This window comes from Panthera tigris, chromosome D4 (assembly GCF_018350195.1).
Source record: "Panthera tigris isolate Pti1 chromosome D4, P.tigris_Pti1_mat1.1, whole genome shotgun sequence".
Taxonomy (NCBI): domain Eukaryota; kingdom Metazoa; phylum Chordata; class Mammalia; order Carnivora; family Felidae; genus Panthera; species Panthera tigris.
The window spans coordinates 10,321,160-10,345,779 of record NC_056672.1 but is presented as its reverse complement, the minus strand read 5'-3'; the positions used below and the strand labels follow the sequence as shown (position 1 = coordinate 10,345,779).

Below are 24,620 nucleotides of genomic sequence, written 5' to 3'. Positions count from 1 at the left end.
AAATAGGAGTCTTTAAAAAAAACAAATTGTTTTTTAATGTCTTTATTTGTGAGAGAGAGACACACACACACACACACACAGAACCCGAAGCAGGTCCAGGCTCCAAGCTGTCAGCACAGAGCCCCACACAGGGCTCAAACTCACAAGCCGTGAGATCAGGGCCTGAACCGAAGTCAGACGCTTAACCAACTGGGCCACGCAGGCACCCCGAAAATAGGAGGCTTAAGGACTGTTCTCTATACCTCAGTGGCCTGTAGACAACAAAAGAAATGATCTCCCTGAAAACACAAGTCTTTTCAATATGTTCTTTCCAAAAATAAAAGTAGTTGGTAAGGACTTCATATACCCTGGGATCCTTAAAACCACAGTCTCATTACATTCTTTACCAACCTTATGAGGTAAATATACTTGTTTCCATTTTTACTCAGGGAGAAGCTGAAGTTCCCAGGGGTATACTCACTTACTCACCCAACTGTCAGGTTGTAGATCCAGGATCAGAACAGACAGAAGTCCGTCAACTCTGAAATCACACTAGTCTGCCACACTGCCGAATATACAGATATTGGTTTTTATCACTGAGTGTATCACATGGCATTATAATACTCCCTTCTCGCTCTCCTAGGAAAAACAGATGATGTTCTGAACGGAGATCCTGACAAGGAACAGAAAGATCCTTACTTTGTGGAGACCCCCTATGGTTATCAGCTGGACTTAGACTTCCTCAAGTACGTGGACGACATACAGAAAGGAAACACCATCAAGAAACTCAACATCCAGAAGAGGCGGAAGCCGTCGGTGCCATGCCCGGAAAGCAGGGCCGTGCCTGGTCAGCAGGCTGTGTGGACTTCCACGGAATCCCTCTCGTCCTCCAACAGTGATGACAACAGGCAGTGTCCTCACTTCCTGCTAGCCAGAAGCCACGTTACGTCGACTCCCATCCCAAGGCCCCCTGCCCCTCCGGAGACCTCACCCCCTTTCCTTACCGTCCCAGAAAGTCGACAGCTGCCACCGCCCTCCCCTCAACTCCCAAAGCACAACCTTCATGTCACCAAGACGCTGATGGAGACCCGGAGGAGACTGGAACAGGAGAGAGTCACCATGCAGGTGGCCCCGGGTGAGTTCCGCAGGCCCAGGCTGGCCAGTTTTGGAGGCATGGGCTCCACGAGCTCGCTCTCCTCCTTCATGGGTTCCGGAAACCACAATCCTGCCGCGCACCAACTTCAGAATGGATACCAAGGCAACGGCGAGTACAGCGGCTATGCCCCAGCCGTGGCCACCACGTCGCCCATGGGGAGCTCCATCCGCCACAGCCCCCTGAGCTCAGGGATCTCCACGCCAGTGACCAACGTGAGCCCCATGCACCTGCAGCACATCCGCGAGCAGATGGCCATTGCCCTGAAGCGCCTGAAGGAGCTCGAGGAGCAGGTGCGAACCATCCCCGTGCTCCAGGTGAAGATCTCCGTCTTGCAAGAGGAGAAGAGACAGTTGGCCTCGCAGCTGAAACACCAGAGAGCGACAGCCCAGAACGACGCGTGCGGTGTGAGGAAGCGGTCCTACAGTGCGGGGAGCGCGTCGCAGCTGGAGCGGCTCTCCAGGGCCCGGCGCAGTAGCGGCGGAGGTGAACTGTACATCGACTACGAGGAGGACGAGGTGCAACGCGTGGAACAGAGCGCGCAGAGCGTCAGGGAGTTCCGGCAGCTCGCGGCAGACATGCAGGCCCTGGAGCGGAAGATCCAGGACGGCAGCTGCGAGGCCTCCTCGGGGCCCCGGGAGGACGGGGAGTGCCGGTCCGTGGCTGTGGGTGCCGACGAGACCATGGACCGCGTGGTGGTGTACCGCAGGGGCTCCGCGACCCGGAAGGACGCCGCCGTCGGGACGGCCACCGAGTCGAGGAACTGTGGGGTCGGCGTGACAGAGGCCATGCTTGGCGTGACCACGGAAGCGGACAAGGAAATCGAGCTGCAGCAGCAGACCATAGAGGCCTTGAAGGAGAAGATCTACCGCCTGGAAGTGCAACTGAAAGAAACCACCCATGACCGCGAGATGACTAGACTCAAGCAAGAGCTGCAGGCCGCGGGGTCGAGGAAGAAGGCGGACAAAGCCGTGACGGCCCAGCCGCTGGTTCTCAGCAAGATGGTGGAGGCGGTGGTGGCCACCAGGGACCAGACGGCTGGCCATCACGTGGACCTGGCGGATGCCTGTGTCGGGAGCGCCGTGCAGATGCACAGCCTGGGCGTCTCCTGCCGGCCCCGTTGTGAGAGCAGGCTCGTGGGGCCCGAGCTGCCCATGAGTTGGTGGATTGTCAAGGAGAGGGTGGAAACGCACGAGCAGGGTACCGGGAGGTCCGTGGAGACGTGCGACAAGAGCGTGGGTGTGGAAATCAGCGTCTGCGAAACGGGCAGCAACACGGAGGAGTCCGTGCACGATCTGTCGCTCCTCAAGACCAACCTGAATCTCAAAGAAGTGCGATCCATCGGCTGCGGGGATTGTTCCGTTGATGTGACTGTCTGCCCCCCGAAGGAGCTCACGTCCCGGAGCGTGAACACGGAGGCCGCTGGCCAGGTGGAGGCTGCTGTCATGGCGGTGCCTCGTACCGCGAGCCGGCACACCAGCACGGTTTGGGAGCAGGTGGACCGGGGCACCAACACCGAGGTGGTTACCCTCGCGGAATCCTGCACCAGCACTTCCCTCAGCACTTTGGACAAGCAGACCAGCACTCAGACCGTGGAGATGCGGACGGTGGCCGTAGGAGAAGGCCGCGTGAAGGATGTCAATTCCTCCACCAACACACGGTCCATCGGAGTTGGAACCGTGCTCTCTGGCACTTCTGGGTTTGACAGGCCGTCGGCCGTGAAGACCAGAGAGTCAGGCGTGGGGCAGATAAATATTAATGACAATTATCTGGTTGGTCTCAAAATGAGGACCATCGCCTGTGGCCCTCCGCAGTTGACTCTGGGGCTGGCAGCCAGCAGGAGGAGCGTCGGCGTAGGAGATGGGCCTGTTGGCGAGTTCGCGGAGAGCCCCCTGCCCCAGGCTCCCGCTGGAATGGTGACCGGCTTGGATCATTACATTGAGCGGGTCCAGAAGTTGCTGGCTGAGCAGCAGACACTGCTGGCTGAGAACTACAGCGAGCTGGCAGAGGCTTTTGGGGAGCCGCACTCGCAGATCGGCTCTCTGAACTCGCAGCTCATTAGCACCCTGTCCTCGATCAACTCAGTCATGAAGTCCGCAAGTACGGAGGAGCTGAGGAACCCTGACTTCCCAAGAATGAGTCTGGGTAAAGTCACAGGTAGGTGGGTTTCTGAGGCAGCCAGGGAGGAGGGAGGGTGGGAATAATAATGTACTTCCAGGAGGTATGGGTCTTTTTAATTGCTGGAACCATGTTTTTTGGAACCGTGGAGAGAGCTTTAGAATGGTAGTGCATAGCAGGAACACCCATAAGCAGCAAGAATCAAAACCCAGAAACAGCTCTGCTGATTCTCGTTGTCTGATGGTTTCACTGGCCTCTGGCTGACGACTGTGGCCGGGAGCAGAAAAGCAAGCCAGCGTTGGCTGGCCTAGTGGCTGTCTTCTGGGATGCACCGGTTTGCTTCGACATCTTCTAGTTACTTGCTCATTTTATACAGGACAGCCTGAAAAAGTCCCACAGTTTGTAATCATAGTTACCTGTATGTGATCAGTGACACATACTGGCATAAAATGTTTCTCATTAAAACTTTTACCAAGGTATGGAGCGCCTAGGTGGCTGTCGGTTAAGTGTCCCACTTTGGCTCAGGTCATGATCTCGTGTTTGTGGGTTTGAGCTGCACATCGGGCTCTGTGCTGACAGCTCAGAGTCTGGAGCCTGCTTGGGATTCTGGGTCTCCCTCTCTCTGTCTCCTCCCCCCTCCCCCACCTCCCAATCACACGCATGCGTGTTCTCTCTCTCTCTCAAATAAACAAACATTAAAAAAAAAAAAGCTTAAAAACTTCTACCAAGGGAGAGCGATTCCATGAATTCACTTGCTAATTCAGGAGGTAATGATTGAATTCCTACTCCATTCCAAGCACAGTTAGAGGCTTCTGTCATCACAATGCTTACTTTCCTGTTGAGGGCACAGGCAATAAACAGTAGATCTGAAGGATGTCAGGTGATGATCCATGCTATGAAGAAAAGAACTCCAGTTATAGGGATAGCGAGTGGAGATGGTTGGGGCCGGGGGGGTGGGTGGGGGGGTAGCTATCGGAAATGGGGTGGTCCAGAAAGGCCTCTCTGATAAGGGCGTCCGCAGCCCGAACTCAGAGAAGAGAGCCTTTCCCGTGGTTCATTTTGATAGGTGCTTACATTTTTGTCTTTCCCCTCCTCTCTTCAGGGGGATTCCTGCTCACCCCAGCTTTTCTTTAAATTGAAACTAATTGAGAAATTACCCCAGAAAGTTTTAGGACATAACAGTATTTCCCAGCAGGCCTCGTTAGAAGGACTTCCCTTTGCCATGTGTCTCTAATTGTGCATCTTATCATCGTAGGACAGGGTTCTGTTCCTGGTTTTCCAGCTCTCTCACACCAACATGATCTGGGGAGACAGAGTCACCCTTCTTTACCCTCTATTTGTAAAATGGGAACAGAAGGGCACCCATCCTATAAGGCTGCCTCTGTATTCACTGCGGGCACACGGTGAGCCCGGGATAAGCCTTTATTGTCATTGGTGATGGTGCTAATCGTGTGTGTCCCGTGTGGCTTCTTTTGTTGACACACTGAACTGTATTTGAGGTTTGGAAAGCTACTAAAAACACACTCTCGGGACGCCTGGGGAGCTCAGTCGATAGAGTGTCCAGCTTCAGCTTAGGTCATGATCATGCAGTTTGTGGGTTCAAGCCCCGCATCGGGCTCTGTGCTGACCGCTCAGAGCCTGGAGCCTGCTTCAGATTCTGGGTCTCCCTCTCTCTCTCTGCCTCTCCCTTGCTCACACTGTGTGTGTGTGTGTGTGTGTGTGTGTGTGTGTGTGTGTGTGTGTGTGTGTGTGTCTCTCTCTCTCTCTCTCTCTCTCAAAAAGAAATAAAACATTCAAAAAGAAATTAAAAAAACCCCACACTCTCTGCTCTGACTAATGCTTCAGGTAAAATGAATGTTAATGCTTCAAATGGATTGTATGGTGTGCATTTAATTTGATATGAAAACATGTATTATAGACTGAATTGTAAATAAACCATTAACAAAAATTTTTAATTCTTTGTTTCCCTTTACAGTCAAAAGAGTAATGATTAAAATAGGCTGAAATAGATTACTTTTATGTGTTCCTAGGTTTTCACTCTCAAACCTGAATTAATGTTAGTTTCTAGTAAACGTTCTATGGAAGAGATAGCTTATCATAGAAGAAAAAAAATGAACATGGCAATGACAGCTGATGTGTGGGGTTTTTGCCTTTTAGAATCAAGCCTAGTAAATGTACAGAGGGGTCAATTTAGAGTAAATAGGATTAAAATGATACGTGGACTGAAGCAGTCTTAAGTAACTAATAATATGTTTGTTTCTACTTCTTTTTAAAAATCATGATGTCAGATGTGAAGTCAAAATAAAACTCTTAAATACCTCCAGACACAGATGGTACAATGCATCATCCATTATAAGAACATTTTCCTGCCAGCTTCCTCCCTCCTCCCCAAACTGGGGTTTCTATTTCACATTCCTGCCAAAAATATTTAGTTGTACCCTTGCAGTCACCCGCCTGACACCATGAGCATCAGGAACAGGGAGAAGGTTTTGACATCCCTGTTTAGATCTGACCCCGCAAACGAACACCGATTTAATCAGCTAAAATACAGGAGACCTACAGCATTTGAACAAAAGTATGAATATTGTTAATAACACTTATTTGGTCATAGTGGCAGCCCCCTCCCAGCACACAAGAGCAAATTTAAAGTGTTTCTGGGGGCGCCTGGTGGCTCAGTTGGCTGAGCATCCGACTTGGGCTTAGGTTGTGATGTCGTACTTCATGAGTTCGAGCCCCGCTTTAGGCTCTGTGCTGACAGCTCAGGTCCTGGAGCCTGCTTTGGATTCCGTGTCTCCCTCTCTGCCCCTCTCCTGCTTACACTCCGTCTCTGTCTGTCTCTCAAAAATAAATTAAATGTTAAAAAACATTTAAAAATAAAGTATTTCTGTAATTCACATCACATTTGTATTCTAAAGTTCTAGTGAAGAAGGAGTCCGATTAGGGACTCACCCAGAGCATTAAGCTTCTGTTACTCGTTATTGTTATATGGACTGAAAATTAAAGTAGCTTGTTACAGTAGAGCTTTTTCAGCACTTGCAGGCTGTGAAGAGTGAAGGCGTGTCAGAATCACTGGGACTTAACGCGGGCTCTGTAGGATACAGAATATTGTTCACGCCCAGTCTAGGATACATTTCATGTAGAGCATAGGCATTTTTTTCCCCCAGTGAAAACAATGTGGAATTTGAGTTTGACATCACCAAATGAGCATAGAAATGATGCCTTACATGAACCTAGTACTTTATTTTAAGAAGTTAAGTTTGGGGCGCCTGGGTGGCTCAGTCGGTTGAGCGTCCGACTTTGGCTCAGGTCATGATCTCATGGTCCGTGAGTTCCAGCCCCGCGTCGGGCTCTGTGCTGTTGGCTCGGAGCCTGGAGCCTGTTTCAGATTCTGTGTCTCCCTCTCTCTCTGACCCTCCCCCATTCATGCTCTGTCTCTCTCTGTCTCAAAAATGAATAAACGTTAAAAAAAAAGTTAAAAAAAAAAAAAAAAAGTTAAGTTTCGCTCTGAAGCCGGACATTCTGGGTTCAGATTCTTTTCTCGGCCACTAGGACAATTTGTCTTTGTTCCTTCGTGGGGTTGAAATGAAGATTTAATGAGTCAATAGGAGGAAAGCTTTTGGAATAGTCTGCAGCACAGAGTGTAAATGATCAATAAATGCTGGCTGTCATTGCTGTTTTAGTACTTCCAGAAATGGAAGTGTAGATATAGAACAAGTGGCCCAAATGCAAATTGTACAAATGGCCTTTTGTTTCTAATCCAAGTTTTTGTCTTCATAATTCTGGCCGTCACCTTCTTCCCTCAATTATTATGCCTCCCCAACAAACAGTTCTATCAAGATAAAGATACCGGTAACAGTGGGAAAACACAAAACAAACAGAATAAGTGTTCAATTCTGAGTCATTCAGAGTCTGCGTAAAAGCTAAAGCTAAAGCCTAAATTGAATTTTGTGTATTCGTGCGCAGTCCAGAGACTTCTCCATTTTTCTAGGTTGGAGATGGGAGGGCATCACTTTTTCACAGTGAAAGAACATTCTTTTTTGTAGCACCATAATGCCTAACACCCCGATTCAGTTTTTTAAAGTTATAACTGAAATATGTGCTCGTAACAAATTAACAGTTCAGGAAGAGCACAAAATAAAAAGGGAAAGTCTCCTTGTGCTCTCTTGGGGTAACCCCTTGTGTGGTTGGTGTATACAGGTGTGTATGTGTGTGGCTCTGTATTTTAGAGATGTAATTTCATAACAAAAGTTGAATTGTACATACTCTATTTTTCACATAGAAGGTCACCAACATTCTTCTAGGATTCAAGAGACCTTGTCATAATTTTGACGCAGCCGCAATCTGTTGATGACCAAAGATGTTCTGTAAAGCACTTTTTTTCCTCAATGTGTCTTTTTGAAAATTTTAATTCCAGTGTGCTTAACATATAGTGTTAAAGTAATTTCAGTTTTACAATATAGTGATTCAACAATTCAATACATTTTTCAGTGCTCTTCATGATAAGTGTATTTTTTTAATGTTTATGTATTATATTTTTGAGAGAGAGAGAGAGAGTGAGCAGGGAAGGGGCCAGAGAGAGAGAGAGAGGGAGACAGAGAATCCCAAGCAGAATCCGTGCTGTCCGCACAGAGCCTGGTGCAGGGCTCAGTCTCACAAACCGTGAGATCATGACCTATGCTGAAATCAAGAGCCGATGCTTAACTGACTGAGCTACCCAGGTGCCCCAGTAAGTGTATTTTTCATTTGCTTCACATATTTCAGCGTCCTCCCACCCACCTCCCCTTTGGGAACCATCTGTTTTCTATATTTAAGAGTCTGGGTTTTTTTGGTCTGTCTCTTATTTTGTTTGTTCATTTGTTTTGTTCCCTAAATTCCACGTGTGAGTGAAATCATATGGTATTTGTGTTTCTCTGACTTACTTCACTTAGCATTATACCCTCTAGCTCCATCCACGTTGCTGCAAATGGCACGATCTCATTCTTTTTATGGCTGAATAATACTACATTCTGTACATAAGCCACATCTCCTTTATCCAGTCATCAGTTGATGGACCCTTGGGCTGTTTGCATAATTTAGCTGCTGTTGATAGTGCTACAGTGAACATCGGGGTGCGTATATCTATAAAGTCCTTTTTGATTGCTGGTAGTGTGAGTTTCATGTACTTCATATTTTGTCTCTGAACAAATACAAACAAAACTCTAACAGCGGAACTTAACTGCCTGCCGCGATTCACAGAAAACTCAACTCTTATACTCAGAAGAACTGCTTCAAAAAAATTTTTTTAATGTTTATTCATTTTTGAGAGACAGCACATGCACACGAGTTGGGTAGGGGGAGAACTGCTTTTGAAATCAGTTTCGTATTTGAACTCTTGGTTATCTTGGGTTAAAAAAAAAAAAAAAGTATGAACTTGAAATCATTCCCATAACTGTGAAAGTAATTTTGTAGAAGAGATCTGAGCCAAAGCAAAATCGGGGAAATAAAGTCACAGAAGTAACTATTTCTAGTTGGTTTTATCTTAGCTCAAATAATACACCATCTACTTGTCCTAGGTCTTGGGGTTTTTTTTAATCGCAGTTTTTTAAAATAAGTGTTACCAGAGCGTCATGTAATCCAGACAAAATGCTTCTGAAACCCTGGGGTGTCTGATGGCATGATAGGGGGAAGGTCCTGCTGACCCGGAAGACCGAAGAGCTGACCCGGAAGTGGCTGCTCGCGACCTTGGAAGTATCGGTTGAGAGAGGAAGCCAGGAGGCTGCCGTGCCCTCCGGTGTCATGAGAAGTTTGGATTCGGTTTCTCTCGCTTGATGCCCTTTGAGCAGAATTATTCTCTTAACGTACCTCTTCGCCGGACTGCCCGTCAGATTCAGCTGGGAAACTTTTTTTCTAAAATTCATGGGTTTCCTGCTGCCTCCCACCAGCACCACCCAACCGCCTGGTGGTGGCCACCCAGGCCCTGTTTCAGGGAAATGTTAGAATAAACAGCCTTAGAGCAAGGCCTCTTAATCTGGGGGCCATTGCTTCATGAACTGTTTTGTGTTAGGAATTTTTGTGAAGAAATTGCATAATTTTCCTCAGATCCTCAAAAGAGGTAGCTGACGCTCAGAAAAATTGAAACTTCATGTCTGGGACATCTGTTACAAACCTGGCGCTTAAGTACTCCAGCCCTAAGGAAAATCGTTTATAAAGGTTTAAAATCTGACCACCACCTTTGTGAACCCTTCAGCTGACACGTGTTTGAAAATCTTACCCTCTTAAACTGATGCTTTATTATTTTGAACGGGTGCTGGTGGAATGGACAAGGAACTCCTGAAACAGACACAAGTTTATTTTAGCCTATATTCTGAATCCTAAAATACGCAGTTCATTGCTGGCTCAAGCATGCAGATTGATAGTTTTTGAGACCTGAAGTGAGTTCTTGGATGTTCAGTCATAAACGATGAAGCGAATTTGTTGATATTGGACAGTCGTCACAGCTGTTCATTCTTCCTCCAAGCTACTAGTAGCTACTAGCTACTAGTTCACACTTCCTCCGAGCGGCGAGTTATTAATATCTCAGTAAAGATGCTTACAGCCTGCCCTGTCCCCTTGTCTGTTCAGGTCGGTTGATAGCCATCCATTCATTGCCAGCTCTATGCAAAGTGTGTAAAGTGGTCTATGCCTTAAAGAACTTGCACTCAAATGATGTAAAGTGGTCTTTGCCTTGAAGAACTCGCAGTCCAGTTGGGAAGCCAAGATCTGTATGCCAGAAATATGAATGATCACCTATGGTGCTGCGTGTTAGCCACCAAATAATGTGCAAAAAGAAAGGTGCTCCAAGGGTTCAGCTGCAGTCAAGTCGTCTGTGGCTGGGGGAGGAGGTGAAGTCCTTGGCTGTATCTAGAAGCACACACATGCGTAACCCAAGTTTAGTCACTGCAGCCTGTCAGTGTGGGTTTTCTGGGTCAAGTCTTGGGATGGTGTGTAATTAAATGTGGGTGGGCTTGTGGTGAAGGAGAATCCGATTTTTCCTCCACTCTAGCATTTTAAGTACCCAGTTTTAGATATATTCATGACAGCTGTCTGGAAGGGAGATATTAAAATGGCCCTAGAAATTATTAAGCAGCTCTGGTCCTTGAAGCTCTCCAGTTCAAGTTGACTTTGTTGGTAGCCACATACATTGGTCTTTAGGCAGGGTTCCGAATATTGAGCCTCATTCAGAACGGGATTGCCCCTTTTCCTCTATCAAAGATACATACCTTCCAAAAGTAGTATATACAAAAACAAACAAAAAAAACAAACAAAAACCCAGGTGATCCTTCATGAATAATTTCTACTAATTTCCCCAAACCAGTAGGTGGGCTGAAAAGGGTAAATTTGTGTTCAAGCTCCTTTCTTTATGGAAAAACTAGATATATTCAGATCCCTTTGAATTCTTTGTTTTACGTGGGGAAAATACCTAGATGATGGCATGGCCTCCATAATGATTCAGACATTTCAGGCCTTCTTCCTGACAAATAAGCTCAAATCAGAATGTTTAGCTGAAATTTTAGCAAAATAACATGTTTAATACCTGGCCACAGTGTTCACAGTTGCATTTTCAGAACGCTCTTGGCACTGTAAATGAAAATGTTGGTTGGCATGCAGAAGAATTGGAATATTTTAACAGCAATTTTTTAAATCAATTTTATTCTTTAAAATCGGTTGTCTAACAAATATACACATTGCTGTGTGCCAAGAACTAATATAAATTCTAGATGGAGAAATGTCACGGAGGAAACTGGAGAGGGTGATCTTGTTTAAAAAAAAAAAAAAAACACTCCTCCAGCTCTGTTTTTCATTAAAAGATTTCTCTTTTAAAATAGTTTGCTTTCAGCATTTCTAAATGTTACATTCTAAACATTCTCAAGTCAGGAACATGCAAAAAGTTTTCTCTTTAATAATGTGACTTAGTTTTCATTATAGTTTGCCTTAGCTAGTGGAATTATCCATATATTAAATGCTACATGTACTTTAGAATTAGAATTAATGCTTCCAGGTGTTGTTGTTTTTCAGAACCCTGAGATTTCTGTGACTCACTGTGTTTCAGTTACCACTCTTCTGGTCAAATCATCAACTGAGGTTCATGCATTATTGGCCTTGATGGTCATTATGAGTTAAAGACTGAAGCTCAGCTGCCTCCCCGCCTGGTCCCTAACTCTCCAGGGGTGCCTCCTGTAGGAACCATTGCCACCTGGTGGGAGTTTTGAGCATCTAGGCCCCAGTGCTGGAATTCTGCAGGTGTTTTGTGGTTACTCCTGTCGTTTTGCCCATGTTGTTGGGGTAGCATTTACTGGTAGTCATGGACTTCTACGATTAATGGTCCAGAACTATTAAGTAAACTCCACTAATTCCTAAGAATTCACATGGTCCAACTTGATGGACTAAATTAACCAGAGGAAAGTCTAAACTCTTGTGTTCAGCAGTCAAGTTTGTTTTTATTAAGTTTAAGCTCTATGCCCAAGGTGGGGCTTGAACTCGTGACCCTGAGATGAGTTGTATGCTGTGTGGATTGAGCCAGCCAGGTGCCCCTCAGCATTCAGGTTTTGTACCCATTAATTTAATTCAGTGGTTCTCAATCCTGGCCGCACATTAGAATCACTTGAGGAGCTTTTAAAAGGTACTAATAAATACTTGGGCCCACCTACAGATAGTTCATTGTGTATTTTTTACTTATTTATTTTTAAATATGTATTTTTGAGACAGTGAGAGAGCATACAAGCGGGGGAGAGGCAGAGAGAGAGAGGGAGATGGAGAATCTGAAGCAGGCTCCAGGGTCCGAGCTGTCAGTGCAGAGCCTGACATGGGGCTTGAACCCATGAACCGTGAGATCATGACCTGAGCCGAAGTCAGACGCTTCACCGACCGAGCCACCCAGGCACCCCTCATCGTATCTGTATTTTTTAAAGCCCCATCCACAACTTTGGTGATTCTGAAGTGTAGCCAGGGTCGAGGCTGTTGACTTTTGTTGTTCTCTGTATTTTGGTTTTCTTGGCTGCATCTCTCCTGCGTTGTACTTGAACACAGCAGTCATTTGTCAGCCTTGTGCTGGTGCGCCTGTCCTTGTGTGTGCCCTCTGACTACCATGGGTCCTTATCAAGTTCGGACAGTTGTTTGTGGGTCATTCAAGAGCAGCCAGAGTTTCAGCCCTCTCTGAAAAGCATTTTCTGGCCATAAAAGTGACACATTCCTTCCGGCTTCAGCAAATGAGAACTAGTTTAGCATTTAATGTTGTTCTTTGCCTTGCTGATTAGTCTGAACAGAACCCCCGTGACTTCCCATCAAATGATACAGGCACTTGCTGAAGGCTTTCCTTTCCCCAGCATTGTTCTCAGCCCTGAAGGGGACAGCAGCTAAGAGTATAGCATGGAGACAGGAGCTGGCGTGCTCGTGGACGAGACACGTGTAAAACAGAGGACGGGCATACTTTGGTCTGGACGGTCGAGCGCTGCAGGACATTGAGGGAGAAAAGAGACCTCTGTGGGATCGCACCAGAGGAAAGAGGCTCTAGAAATAGAATCCTGGCGAGCCTTGAAAGGTGTATGGTCAGGGTTCAGGTGGTGAAGGTCGCTGAAATTCCAGGCCTGTAGAATAGTCTAGTAAAGAAGGGCACAGAGGTGGGAGTGATTACGTCACACGAGCACTGTGAACACCTAGAGGGTAGGAATAGTTGAGCAGTAGAACTCCCACAGGCAAGATGAAGCTGCCCGTTCATTACAAAGGACCCTCACATGCCCACCTGAGGGCTTGGCCCTGCACGGGAGAAGTTCTCCGAAGCCCTTGTCTACACATCTGAGCTCTGGTGAGAAGGAGCGATGGCCTCTGGTGGGCGGACTATCCACAAAGGCCGGCATGGGCAGCGTGGATTTTCTCCATTGTTAGGAATGTCCTGTATCTTCCTGAGGAAAGTGGTTACGCAGGCGTATGCATGTACCGAAACTCGTCAGACTACACGGTGGTGCATTTTCTTCTATTGAAATTCTACCTCACGTTACAAATATTTTTTGAAAGATGTGGTTAAAAAGAAGAAAGAAATCTATGGATCCAAAAACTTAAAGACCAGAGTAGCCAGTGGAAATTTATGACAAAGATTCGAATTCAAATACCTAACGAAAATTTTTTGAGAGACCATCAGAGAAATTTGAATACTGAGCAAATATGCAATAATCTTTTTAAAAAAAATTTTTTTTTAATTTTTTTTTCAACGTTTTTTATTTATTTTTGGGACAGAGAGAGACAGAGCATGAACGGGGGAGGGGCAGAGAGAGAGGGAGACACAGAATCGGAAACAGGCTCCAGGCTCCAAGCCATCAGCCCAGAACCTGATGCGGGGCTCGAACTCACGGACCGCGAGATCGTGACCTGGCTGAAGTCGGACGCTTAACCGACTGCGCCACCCAGGCGCCCCAAAAATTTTTTTTAATGTTTATTTATTTTTGAGAGTGAGAGTGAGGGAGGGGCAGAGACAGAGGGAGACACAGAATCCGAAGCAGGCTCCAGGCTCTGAGCTGTCAGCACAGAGCCCGACACGGGGCTCGAACCCATGAACGGTGAGATCATGACCTGAGCCGAAGTCCGACACTTAACTGACTGAGCCAACCAGATGCCCCTGCAATAAGCTTTTATTTAAAATTTTTTAGATTTGAAAGTTTTAATGCCGTAATTATTTTTTTTTCAACGTTTTTTATTTATTTTTGGGACAGAGAGAGACAGAGCATGAACGGGGGAGGGGCAGAGAGAGAGGGAGACACAGAATCGGAAACAGGCTCCAGGCTCCGAGCCATCAGCCCAGAGCCTGACGCGGGGCTCGAACTCACGGACCGCGAGATCGTGACCTGGCTGAAGTCGGACGCTTAACCGACTGCGCCACCCAGGCGCCCCTGCCGTAATTATTTTTAAGAGCCCTTTATTTTAGGAACATATACTAAAATAGTTATGGACGAGCGTGGTAAGCCCTCTAGTTTTTGCATCCCAGTAATCCTGAGTGTGGGTGGGGGAGTCTAGGTGAGGCCAGGTAGCTCCCATGGTTGTTGAAGCCCTTAATGGGCACGCAAGGATTTGTTCTACTGGTGTCTAATTTTGTATGTGCTTGTGGTTTCAGTAATGATAAAAAACTGTTGGTGTATTTGCATTGTAAAAGTCCTCACTGGTTCTTAAATAGGAGCGTGCTTAGTGAGTGTTTGTCCAGGAAGAGTGTGCTGGCACTCGGGGATTATAACTGCTGAGACGTGGGAGAGGTGACTGCAGTAATTTCGCAGCAGTGATGAGTGGGGTTGGAGAAGGAGGGACCGAGGCAAAGGCCCTGTGTTGTTTACTTCACTTAAAGTAAGTCAGAGGCACTCTAGACGTTTCCTGTTTGATGTTGGGGGAGCACATTAGGTCAAAAGGGCACTAAGTATGATTTGGAGGGCTGCATTCAGTGTTGCCTGTGTATGCAGGGGAGGAAGGTGGGTTTGTGGAGTCCCCGAGGGAGGCCCCATGCCCACAGAGCTAGCAGAGGGCACTGGTGCTGTTGATTCACGGACAGAATTAGGAAACGTGGGTTCTGGTCCAGCTCCGAAGTCAACGAATGTCCCTGGCTTTCAGAATTCTTAGCTTGGATGAATGACAGTTAAAATTGAGGTGGTAATGCCCCACTGTGACTATTTTGCCTCCCTCCACTTTTTTTTATTAGGGGGTCATTGTTTTAAACCAGTACTTTTGAAAGTGGGCCACCTGCATCAGAGTCTCTTGGGACAGCACCGTGGAGATGTCAGAAATGCCCACCACTGGGCCCCATCCCAGTTCTGCAGAATGATGTCACAGCAGCAGGTGCTTGGGACCCTGCACTTTAACAGATCTCCCAGATGATTGGTATCAACAGTGGAGTTTGAAGAGAACAGTTGTAGAATCTATCATGGTTCTTTTTTTCCTAATTGACTTAGAATACAATCAGTATTTAAATGTCTTTTCTTCTAAGGATCTAAGGGATTTCAGAGCTTTAAGAGAGAGAAAGTTGTGATCAGATTCTTACTATAGCACATTGTGGGTAGATTTAAGTTTTTTATTTGTATTAGTAAGTTAGGTTTACAATACATAATTTAGGAAATAAACACAATGAAGAAAACATAACAACCTATAATTCTTTGGCCTTGGAAAAGAAGTGTTAAGCAGGTTTATTCTAGATCCTTCCAGACTTCTTCTAATATGTATACATATAATCATTCACCAAAATAAGTTTATTTTCTCTGAACAATTTAATAACTTATTTTTAAAACTCACTAACACACTGGGGCACCTGGGTGGCTCAGTTGGTTAAACGTTCAACTCTTCAGCTCAGGTCATGATCTCACAGTTTGTGGGCTCAAGCCCCGCATTGGGCTCAGCACTGACAGAGTAGAACCTGCTTGGGATTCTCTGTCTGCTTCTCTCCTTGCCCCTTCCTCACTTGTGCTCTCTCTCAAAATAAAATAAATAAAGTTAAAAAAAAAAACTTCGCTAATACGTTATGCTTATCTTTCTGTACTAATAAATGTCCACCCACGTCAACATTTTTTAAAATTGTTTTAAGTTTACTTGAGGTGGGGGGGGGGGCAGAGAGAGAAGGGAGAGAGAATCCCAAACAGGCTCCGCACTGTCAGCACAGGGCCCGATGTGGGGCTCGAACCTACAAACCATGAGATCATGACCTGAGCCGAAACCAAGAGTCAGGTGCTCAACCTACTGAGCCACCCAGGTGCCCCTCGGCACCAACGTGTTTTTGTTTTTTTTTAAATTTTTTTTTCAACGTTTTTTATTTATTTTTGGGACAGAGAGAGAGCATGAACGGGGAAGGGGCAGAGAGAGAGGGAGACACAGAATCGGTAACAGGCTCCAGGCTCCAAGCCGTCCATCAGCCCAGAGCCTGACGCGGGGCTCAAACTCACGGACCGCGAGATCGTGACCTGGCTGAAGTCGGACGCTTAACCGACTGCGCCACCCAGGCGCCCCTCAACACCAACATTTTTAATGGCTGCCTGGAATTCCTTTGCGTCAACATACCACAGCTTATTTCACTGGTTTCTTATCGGCATACTGCGGTATCTGACTCTTCACTGTTTTACTCATGCAGACCATAAACATCCTTCTGTATCTTTTTATACCTCCTTAGGATAAAATTTCTAGAAACAAATTGCTAGGCAAAGAATTTTCTTACTCTTTTCTTAAAGTGATTTTGAACAGGGACGCCTGGGTGGCTCCGTCACTTGAGTGTCCGACTTTAGCTCAGGTCACGATCTCACGGTTCTTGAGTTGGAGCCCCACGTCGGGCTTTGTGCTGACAGCTCGTAGCCTGGAGCCTGCTTTGAGTTAGGTCTTTCTGTCTCTCTACTCCTCTGCCCACTCATGCTGTGTGTCTCATAAATAAGTAAGGAAAGAAAGAAAGAAGGGGGGGGGAGGGAGGGAGGGAGGGAGGGAGGGAGGAAAGAAAGAAAGAAAGAAAGAAAGAAAGAAAGAAAGAAAGAAAGAAAGAAAGAAAGATTGATTTTGAACACAGTTAATAGTCACTCTAAAAAATGGCAAGCACAGGGAAAAGTTAACATCTGCATAGCTTCCAGATGTGTGTATTTATATGTATTTTAATAGAATCACATATGTAGAATTTTATCTGCTTTTCTTATTTAATCATATGTTGTCAACATCTTTCTTTGTCAGCCACATTGAAAATACTGTGCTATGCCTGTATACGTTAATTATGTGCAGTCATTTAACCACGTCTTCTGCTTTAGTCCATGAACAAATATTAGGCACTCCAAATACACAAAAGCAGTGTGTAGTAAATGTGAGGAGAGAGAGTTGATTTGAATGGTTTCGTGCCCTCAGAATACTCACAGACTAGAAGGGAGTCTTAGACGGTCCCAGGAATTACCTGGCACCTTGTCTTACTACAGATCCTGTAAGAGAGTCCGAGAGGTAAGAGGGCTGTGCGAGTCACAGAGAAAGGAACGTCATTTTTATTCAGAGAGGTCAGGGAAGGCTCAGGAGAGAGGGTGATGGAGGGCTTGACCCTGTGAGGGGGGAGGAAGGAGCGTTCCAGGTAAGAGAGCATCAGGTACAAAGTGCTGTCAGGAGCATGAGAGACGCCCACTCTCAGCATCCCAGTGACTGGGCTGCAGTCCTCACCTCCACAGGGACCCTGGGCATGGTGGGAAATACAGGTGGAGAGGAAATACGATGTGCCAGCTTGTGGGTGGCCTAGAATATGTGGCTAAACAGGGTGGGCCGCGTTTCCTGAGCAGAGGGGAGTGTCTTAGCTTTGCTCAGGTGCGTTTGAGCCGGAATGCCACCGGGACTCCAGGGGCCGGGCTGTTGCTCTGTAGCAGTGCGCGCGAGGCGCGTGGCGGAACAGGAGGGCGGTCAGGATCCTACGCTGCTGGTTCTACCCAGGCTGGGTGGTAGCAGCCAGGCCAGGAAGAAGGGAGGGAGGTGGAAGGACAGGCCCGGGCGGACCCGGATGTGGTGATAAAGGGAAGGTTGAGGGTGAAGGCGGCCTTGGGGTTTGAGTTTGGGCAGCTTGCATGGTACTGCCATATATGCAGAAAGAAAATGCAGGGAGAAAAGCCCTTGAGAAGATGATGAGTTGCATAAATCTTCAAAAAAAAAAAAAAAATTGAACCCACTTCATTCGGTCCTAACATCACACACTTGTGCACCTGTCTCCTTCCTGACAGGCAGTAGTCTGGAATACCCCTGTAAGTGCGGAGGCCTTCAGTCAGGAGGACCGTTCAACACCCAGACATCCCGGCACGAGCAAGAAGCGGGGACCACGGACGGGAGACCCCTCGGCGGCCAGGACGCCTTCCCCTCTCAGGAAAGCGCGCTGTCTCCCGTGAACCTGACAGACGACCAGATAGCCGCTGGCCTCTATGGTAATTCCCCTCACTTGGTGCCTCTCAGCCGCAGGCTTTTGGGACCCGCATTGCCTGCGTTCCAGTCTGATGTCAGTGTGCCTTCTAGACTGACCTGGAATAACCACTGACCTAAGAACCAAACTTTAGGAAGGTAGGCCTAGAATATCTTCTACGAAGATTCACCAAAGAAAGAGGTGTGCTATCCCCAAAGAAAACTCATCTAATTTTGTGACTTATGAAATATTTTAAACACCATTTCATTCTTCCACAGTCTGGCAGGCAGCAACTTTTCCCAGATCATCTCAGCTGAAGGAAAAGAATAGTAACAATCCCTATTTTAGTGCCTAAGTGATTTTTGAGGCCCACATGAGATACAGCGTCACTTTATACAGTGAAACCTGATACAAATGCTAGTTGTCATTGCTTTTGTTATGTCTGGAAGTACTAATAGGTTTTTTTTCCCATTTAAAAAACTTGAAATTATTTTCTTTGCATGCATACATTTTTTCCATTGGATTCTGTGCAAGTTTCTCATATGTACATGCCAAGATCTAGATTGACATAAATGTGGTGAAAAACCAAACATACGTGAGGAGAGATTTCTCGTTCACTTAACTTGTGTGCATATGAGTTATGTTAATTTCGATCACCTCGATTCCTTTTTTCACAGTATGTACCAACAGTGAAAGCACGCTGAAGTCGATCATGAAGAAGAAGGATGGCAACAGAGATTCAAATGGAGCAAAGAAGAATCTGCAGTTTGTTGGCATTAACGGCGGGTAAGGAAGATGGCGGTCCGAGCGTCTCTCCATGGTCTGTCTGTCTACTTTGCCTCCTGCCTCCTCGAGTCCCATTCAAAGGTGGCTAGTCTGGGCTGCTGCCACATTTTGGTGATGGAAGACCCCCTCAGAAAGGTGCAGTTGGGCTTCTGTCCTCTCCTCTTCTCGCTCTCTTTAAGGATATGCCACTCACTCTTGAAAGGACACCTGACGGAGCTGAGCTCTTGACATCTTCTCACCTCTGATCTGAAACCGGTAGTCTTCAACAAAAGCAGCAGGCAGCAGGTGTCCCGCGGTGTTGGCCAACTTGTGCTTACCTGTATGAGACTCAGAAACACACAGAAAGAGGCGAGAGAGCATCACTCCACGGGCCGGTGATGGCCGTCCACTCGTTGAGAATGGGCTGTTCGCTCTCCGTGCACACAAACAAAATTGTAGGGCCTTTCACTTGATGAGTAATCCAGCCGTGCGTCACTTCTTGACTCTCTAAATAGAGTGTTTATTAGCGGTTTATTCTTTTGTTTCTCATTGAGCCAGAGAAGTAGTGAAGCCAATTTGTCTTCCTACAGTTGAATCAGAGCCGCTAATCTATGAATCCATATATGGCCTCGACAAGAAAGCAGTAGTGCAGTTATTGGAGGTAATATTTGTAGCAAAGCGTACCGTAGAGATTTAACTTAATGAGGCCTGTTTTCTGAATCTTTGAAGTCGTATTGGGTGATGTGGCCCAGGAGGTCTTGGAGGACATACGGACCAGAGAAACCATGGGTTACTTACATAATCGGTTCACCGTAACACTGGCACAGTTAATGAAGCAAAACAGGAAGAATGTAAGGGAGAAGAAAAGGCACAGAAAAAAATGAACCACTGCAGACCTTAACTTCTTTCATGAAGTTAAGTTTCCTTTGATTTCTACTAAGCCAGAGGTGCTGTATTTATACACATTTTTTCCTACAAGTGTATAATGATACCGATTGGGAACCCAAGTTATCCCTTTTAAGTCAGAACCCATTCAAAACCACCAGATTTTTAAATAGAACTTACTTTGAACTTCTAAATGCAGGGTCTAAAACCACTGGTGAAATGTCCGGAGTCAGTTAGCTTTCCCTGCATAAAAACTTCGGTCACGGGGTCTTTCCGGGCACGCCTTGCATCTCCTGAACTCCCAATTGCCACCTAGGTATGAAACAACTTCAAGTGATGATTCCAGCTCAGATGAAAGCTCTTCCTCCGAGTCAGATGACGAGTGTGACGTCATTGAGTATCCTCCTGAGGAAGAGGAGGAGGAAGAGGAGGACGAAGACACTCGGGGAATGGCGGAAGGGCACCACGCAGTTAATATGGAAGGTTTCAAGTCCGCCAGGGTGGAAGATGAAATGCAGGTTCCAGAATGTGAACCTGAGAAGGTGGAAATCAGAGAGAGGTGTGGTACACTCCCCTCCCCTCCCTAACCTTTCCCACGTTCAATGTGCTTGGGCAGAAGAGTTGTCCAGTTAGATTTTGCAATTGTAACTATTGGTTTGGTCTTTCTGACCCCCCAAAGGAAAGCTAAACTTCATCCTCAAAGGTACGACCATCGCGTCTGCTGCTCATAAATATAGGTGGAGGGGGATAAGTTCTAGGTCTCTCAGAGGAGCGGCAAAGGGAAGGGCTCCTCAGCCTGTCACCTTTGTTTCCTTTAAACCTATTCGCGATCTAATTTTATATGTGGACCCACTGTCCACAGAACTATTAAGTGCCACTGAGGTGTCCATCGTTTGGACAACCCACCTTATATTTAAAGGCATATTAGAATTTTGTGTGGCCAGCACATTTCTTTCAAGGTTTCAGATTATATCATTAGCCATTTTTCTGGATACTGGTGTCGGTATTGTTATGGTAACATCTCTGTGCATAAGAGGAACAGTGTTTTAGCCTCAGGGACCACATTCACCGTAAAGTTGATGTAATCAGTCACATGTCTATATTTTGTTGCTCAGTGAGTGATAAGGAACACCACAAGAATGGGTTTGGGAATATCCTGAACAGCAGCTAAAATATCAAATGAATACTCTGATTGAAACGTATCTAACAATGTAGCAGATTTTACAGACTGTTAGCAAATAGAGAATCAATGCTTATAAAACAGGAGAGACTAGAACAGATGGAAATTTCAAGATGGTTTTTCCACTGTGTGAAGTATAAATAGAACATTTCACTAAACTTCTATTTAATTGTGCAAATGGAAGTTTAACTACATGAATACAAGGTAAGTGTTTCTAGTTTATATTTCCAAGTATTTTCACGTGGCTCAGGATCTTATCATCTAGATTTTTTTTTTTAACAGCTTTATTGAGATATAATTTGTGTACCATGTGTCATGCAATTTTTCAGTTGATATTTTCAGGAGGGTTCCACACTTGCAGAGTTCACAGGTGTGGTTTACTGGTCAGCATAATGGATATGTGGTAACACAGACTGCGTCAACCCCTTACGATTGAAAATATTTTTGAGAACTTAGAACAGAAGGAGGGAAAAATCTCCAGATGTTAGTCCATACTATCATAAAGGCCAAACAGGTGAAGCCGAAAGCTACCCGTATGGCCAGAGCTGAGCCCTGGCTGGACACACTGGCTCTGTGCAGTGGCTTCGATGCTTGGATGCCTGGGGACGCCTGTGTGACCTCCAGGCAAGCACCTTATACCACCACGACCTGCTCCAGGTCAACTTGGGGCCTCTTGTGTTTTAAAGGACTGTAGAGTTGGAAATAAAAATACCTTTCCTTTTGTGGCCAAACATAAGCTCTCTTTTGTCTTGTCCCCTTTTAGGTATGAATTAAGTGAAAAGATGTTATCTGCATGCAACTTACTGAAAAATAACATAAATGACCCCAAAGCTTTGACCAGCAAGGACATGGTGAGTCTTCCTTACAGACACTGTCCCCAGTCCGTACAAAGGACCCGAGTGGACCCCATTGTGAGGGTGTCTCTTGCCTGCCCTGAGCTGTTGTCACTCGTGTGCCTTTCCCCGAACTATTTCTCACTCGTGTATGCAGAGTGGGCCTCACGCCCATGGAACGGAAGGCGAACTGCAGTCAGGCGTCAGCTTTCTACAGGTTCTGCTTCTGCTCACAGAACCTTGTTATCCAGGGAGAAGAGTCACCAGAATTTTTTTTTTTTTTTTTTTCAAGTTGGCGTGTGTTTTTCAAAGCAACCTCTCTGGGCCGAGGTCAGCATTCCTTTCAATTATGAAACTGTGTATTAAGTTCTGATGTGGAATGCAGGCAGCCACTATTTTTAAACTTAGGAGTGACTGTACTTGTCATTGTCGCACACTTTGAGAGACTTGGAAACACGCGGCAGAGAAGCTGGGGGTCGCTTTGGGCACATGAATGGCCCAGCGAAGGACAGGTGAGCGTTTCCGTGGCGATGGTGCTTCTGATACCATGGCCGAGCTCGTCGCTCCCTCGTGTGCTGATGACGTTTGGAGGTGCAGCTCCTCTCGCAGTCAGACTGGCCCTCTGACGGACACTTCTCGCAGCACAGTGAGAAAAATGTAAATTCTCAGTTACGTTAGATCCAGTTTGCATTTGAATATTTGCATCTTGTTAATGTGAAGTTTTATGCTACATCTGTCAGCAACCAGTAAGAAAGTTGATTTCTAAGTTTCAGAGGATTATAAAGTTATGAAACCAAAATGTTAGAACAAGAAGGGACTTCAGGGGCTGCCTAATCCTGGAAAGGCGCAGTTTTCATCATGTACAACACACACAATCTGAAGAAGAGCTGGTGACAGCCATCACAGGCATGAGAGGTCCCTGGGCGTGCACACCTGTGAGGCCACTGTATTCTGGTCTATCCTGTCTTAACTGAGGCCCTAGAGATTATGAGATTCGTCTAGAGCTAGTTAACTAGCTACTAGTCCGTACTGGGGCTAGATTTTACCTGTCTCAAGTCCTGGTCCGTGTTTTATTTCTCCTCTCTGAATCCTTTTTGTTAAATTATGTTTTCTTCACCCATTTGTTTACATTGCTATAGAAACTTAAATTTATCAGAGCCAGCTGTGTCTTGACATTGAATCAGTGTGCTGAGGAAGGAGCACGGCGGTGATGTTTACAGAAGGAAATACTAAATAAAACCCCTGACCTAGAGGGATCACAGAACCACATGTTGAACTCCATCAGCATAAACTAAATCCCTGTCCTTGCTTCAGTCACAAATAGCAAAACCAGGAAACGTCACTGCAGTGTTCATATTTCCCACAAGGTTTAACCTAAACTTAAAAACTGGTGCCTCTGAACCCTAGGTCTTATAGCCATAATAGACTTTTTCTTCTACCATTCCCAAAATATTGGTGCTGTGGCCCCAGGTTGCCAAGCATGTTGTCACATGTCACATGTCACTCTGTGCTCAGTACCTTTTTGCTTAAGTTGAACCCACTTGGTGAAAAAGTGTTTAAAGCATTGTTCTGTGAAAAGTGGGAGACACCTGAATGATGACATTGCCGGGGCCAGGTAACCATCACAGGACAGCACGTACGTATCCGTAACAGACTTCGTCACCCAGATGACACAGTTCCCTTCCCTCTGCGTGATGATGGACTCCAGAGAAATGGAAATCTGAATATGTAAAAGAGTGAGCAGAAGAAAACATGTGATGCATTTTTTTCCAACCCAGGACGCTTTTTACCAGGTGGCCCAAAGTATGACCAAATGGGCTAAAACTGAATAATCGGTAGCAGGATGATAAAGATACGGAAGCTGTACAATTCCAGCTCCAGCCTCTGTAGAAAGGGGACTTCCTGGGTTCTGGTGCTTTTGACAGAGGCGGTCCATCTTTCTCTGATATATTTTGAAGTCTTTAAAGAGTGAGCAACAAGGGGCACCTGGCTGATTCAGTCAGTACAGCACGTGACTTTTGATCTTGGGATCGTGAGATCACGAGGCCCAAGCCCAAGCCCCGCATTGGGCACAGAACTCACTGTAAAAAAAAAAAAAAAAAAAAAACAAGCAAAGCACAAATGAATGGATGGTAAACTCATGTAAAAGAGGGCTCATGGAAGAAGTGTTATAGCTCTTCCCATCACCAGCAGTGGCTACCCACAGTCTGCACTGAACTTCATACGGTCTGGGATTGACTTGATTGCCCAGGAAACAAACGCCATGTTCGTGTGTCCACAGCCCAAGGGAGGGCGCATGGGGCTCGTGATCAGATGCAGAGGATCCTGAATGAGAAATGTCATTTGTTTGGGACCTGCTTTTTAAGCCCTTTCCGTGGTTGAACGTTTGTATCTGGGATTGGAGTGACAATGAACTGACTACACGCTTACAGTCTCCCAGCCCAGTGCTGTGGGGATGTTGAAGGAGTTGAGGTTGGTCTGTATAGGAAGAAAGCAGCATCATCAAGTGTGGGTGAGGTCACTTCTTCTGTCCTGACTACTCTGAAAATCAGGTGCAGGGCCAGCACAATTACGTAATATTAATAGTTCGTTTATCACTGGAGCCAGGCCTGAGCGTTTTCATGTGTATTGCCTCGTTTGTCCTCCTGGCGAGTGCTGTGGGGCAAAGGTATTCTTACCATCCCCGTTTTGCAGATGTGTAAACTTAGGCACAGAATGAGTGTCTTTCCCAGGATTGTACGGCCCACAAGTAGCAGAGCCAGATTTTGAACCTTGCTGGTGGAGCGCCTGAGTATTGCTGTCTGACCTCTTCTTTAGAAGTTAGAACGT

At 46.1% G+C, this 24,620-nt stretch overlaps 1 protein-coding gene across 3 annotated transcripts in view; it reads left to right on the top strand.

The window, feature by feature from the left end:
* Positions 1-24,620, top strand: part of KANK1 (KN motif and ankyrin repeat domains 1) — a 140,262-nt gene that overhangs the window by 106,514 nt on the left and 9,128 nt on the right. For 2 of the 3 annotated variants that reach the window (XM_007077460.2, XM_015535421.2), the window contains exons 3-7: positions 623-3,289; positions 17,956-18,153; positions 18,806-18,914; positions 20,095-20,337; positions 21,722-21,809. In XM_007077460.2, coding sequence (XP_007077522.2) covers positions 623-3,289; positions 17,956-18,153; positions 18,806-18,914; positions 20,095-20,337; positions 21,722-21,809 — 3,305 coding nt within the window. The remainder of the gene's footprint in view (positions 1-622; positions 3,290-17,955; positions 18,154-18,805; positions 18,915-20,094; positions 20,338-21,721; positions 21,810-24,620) is intronic. The other variant, XM_007077461.2, reaches the window with a different exon arrangement.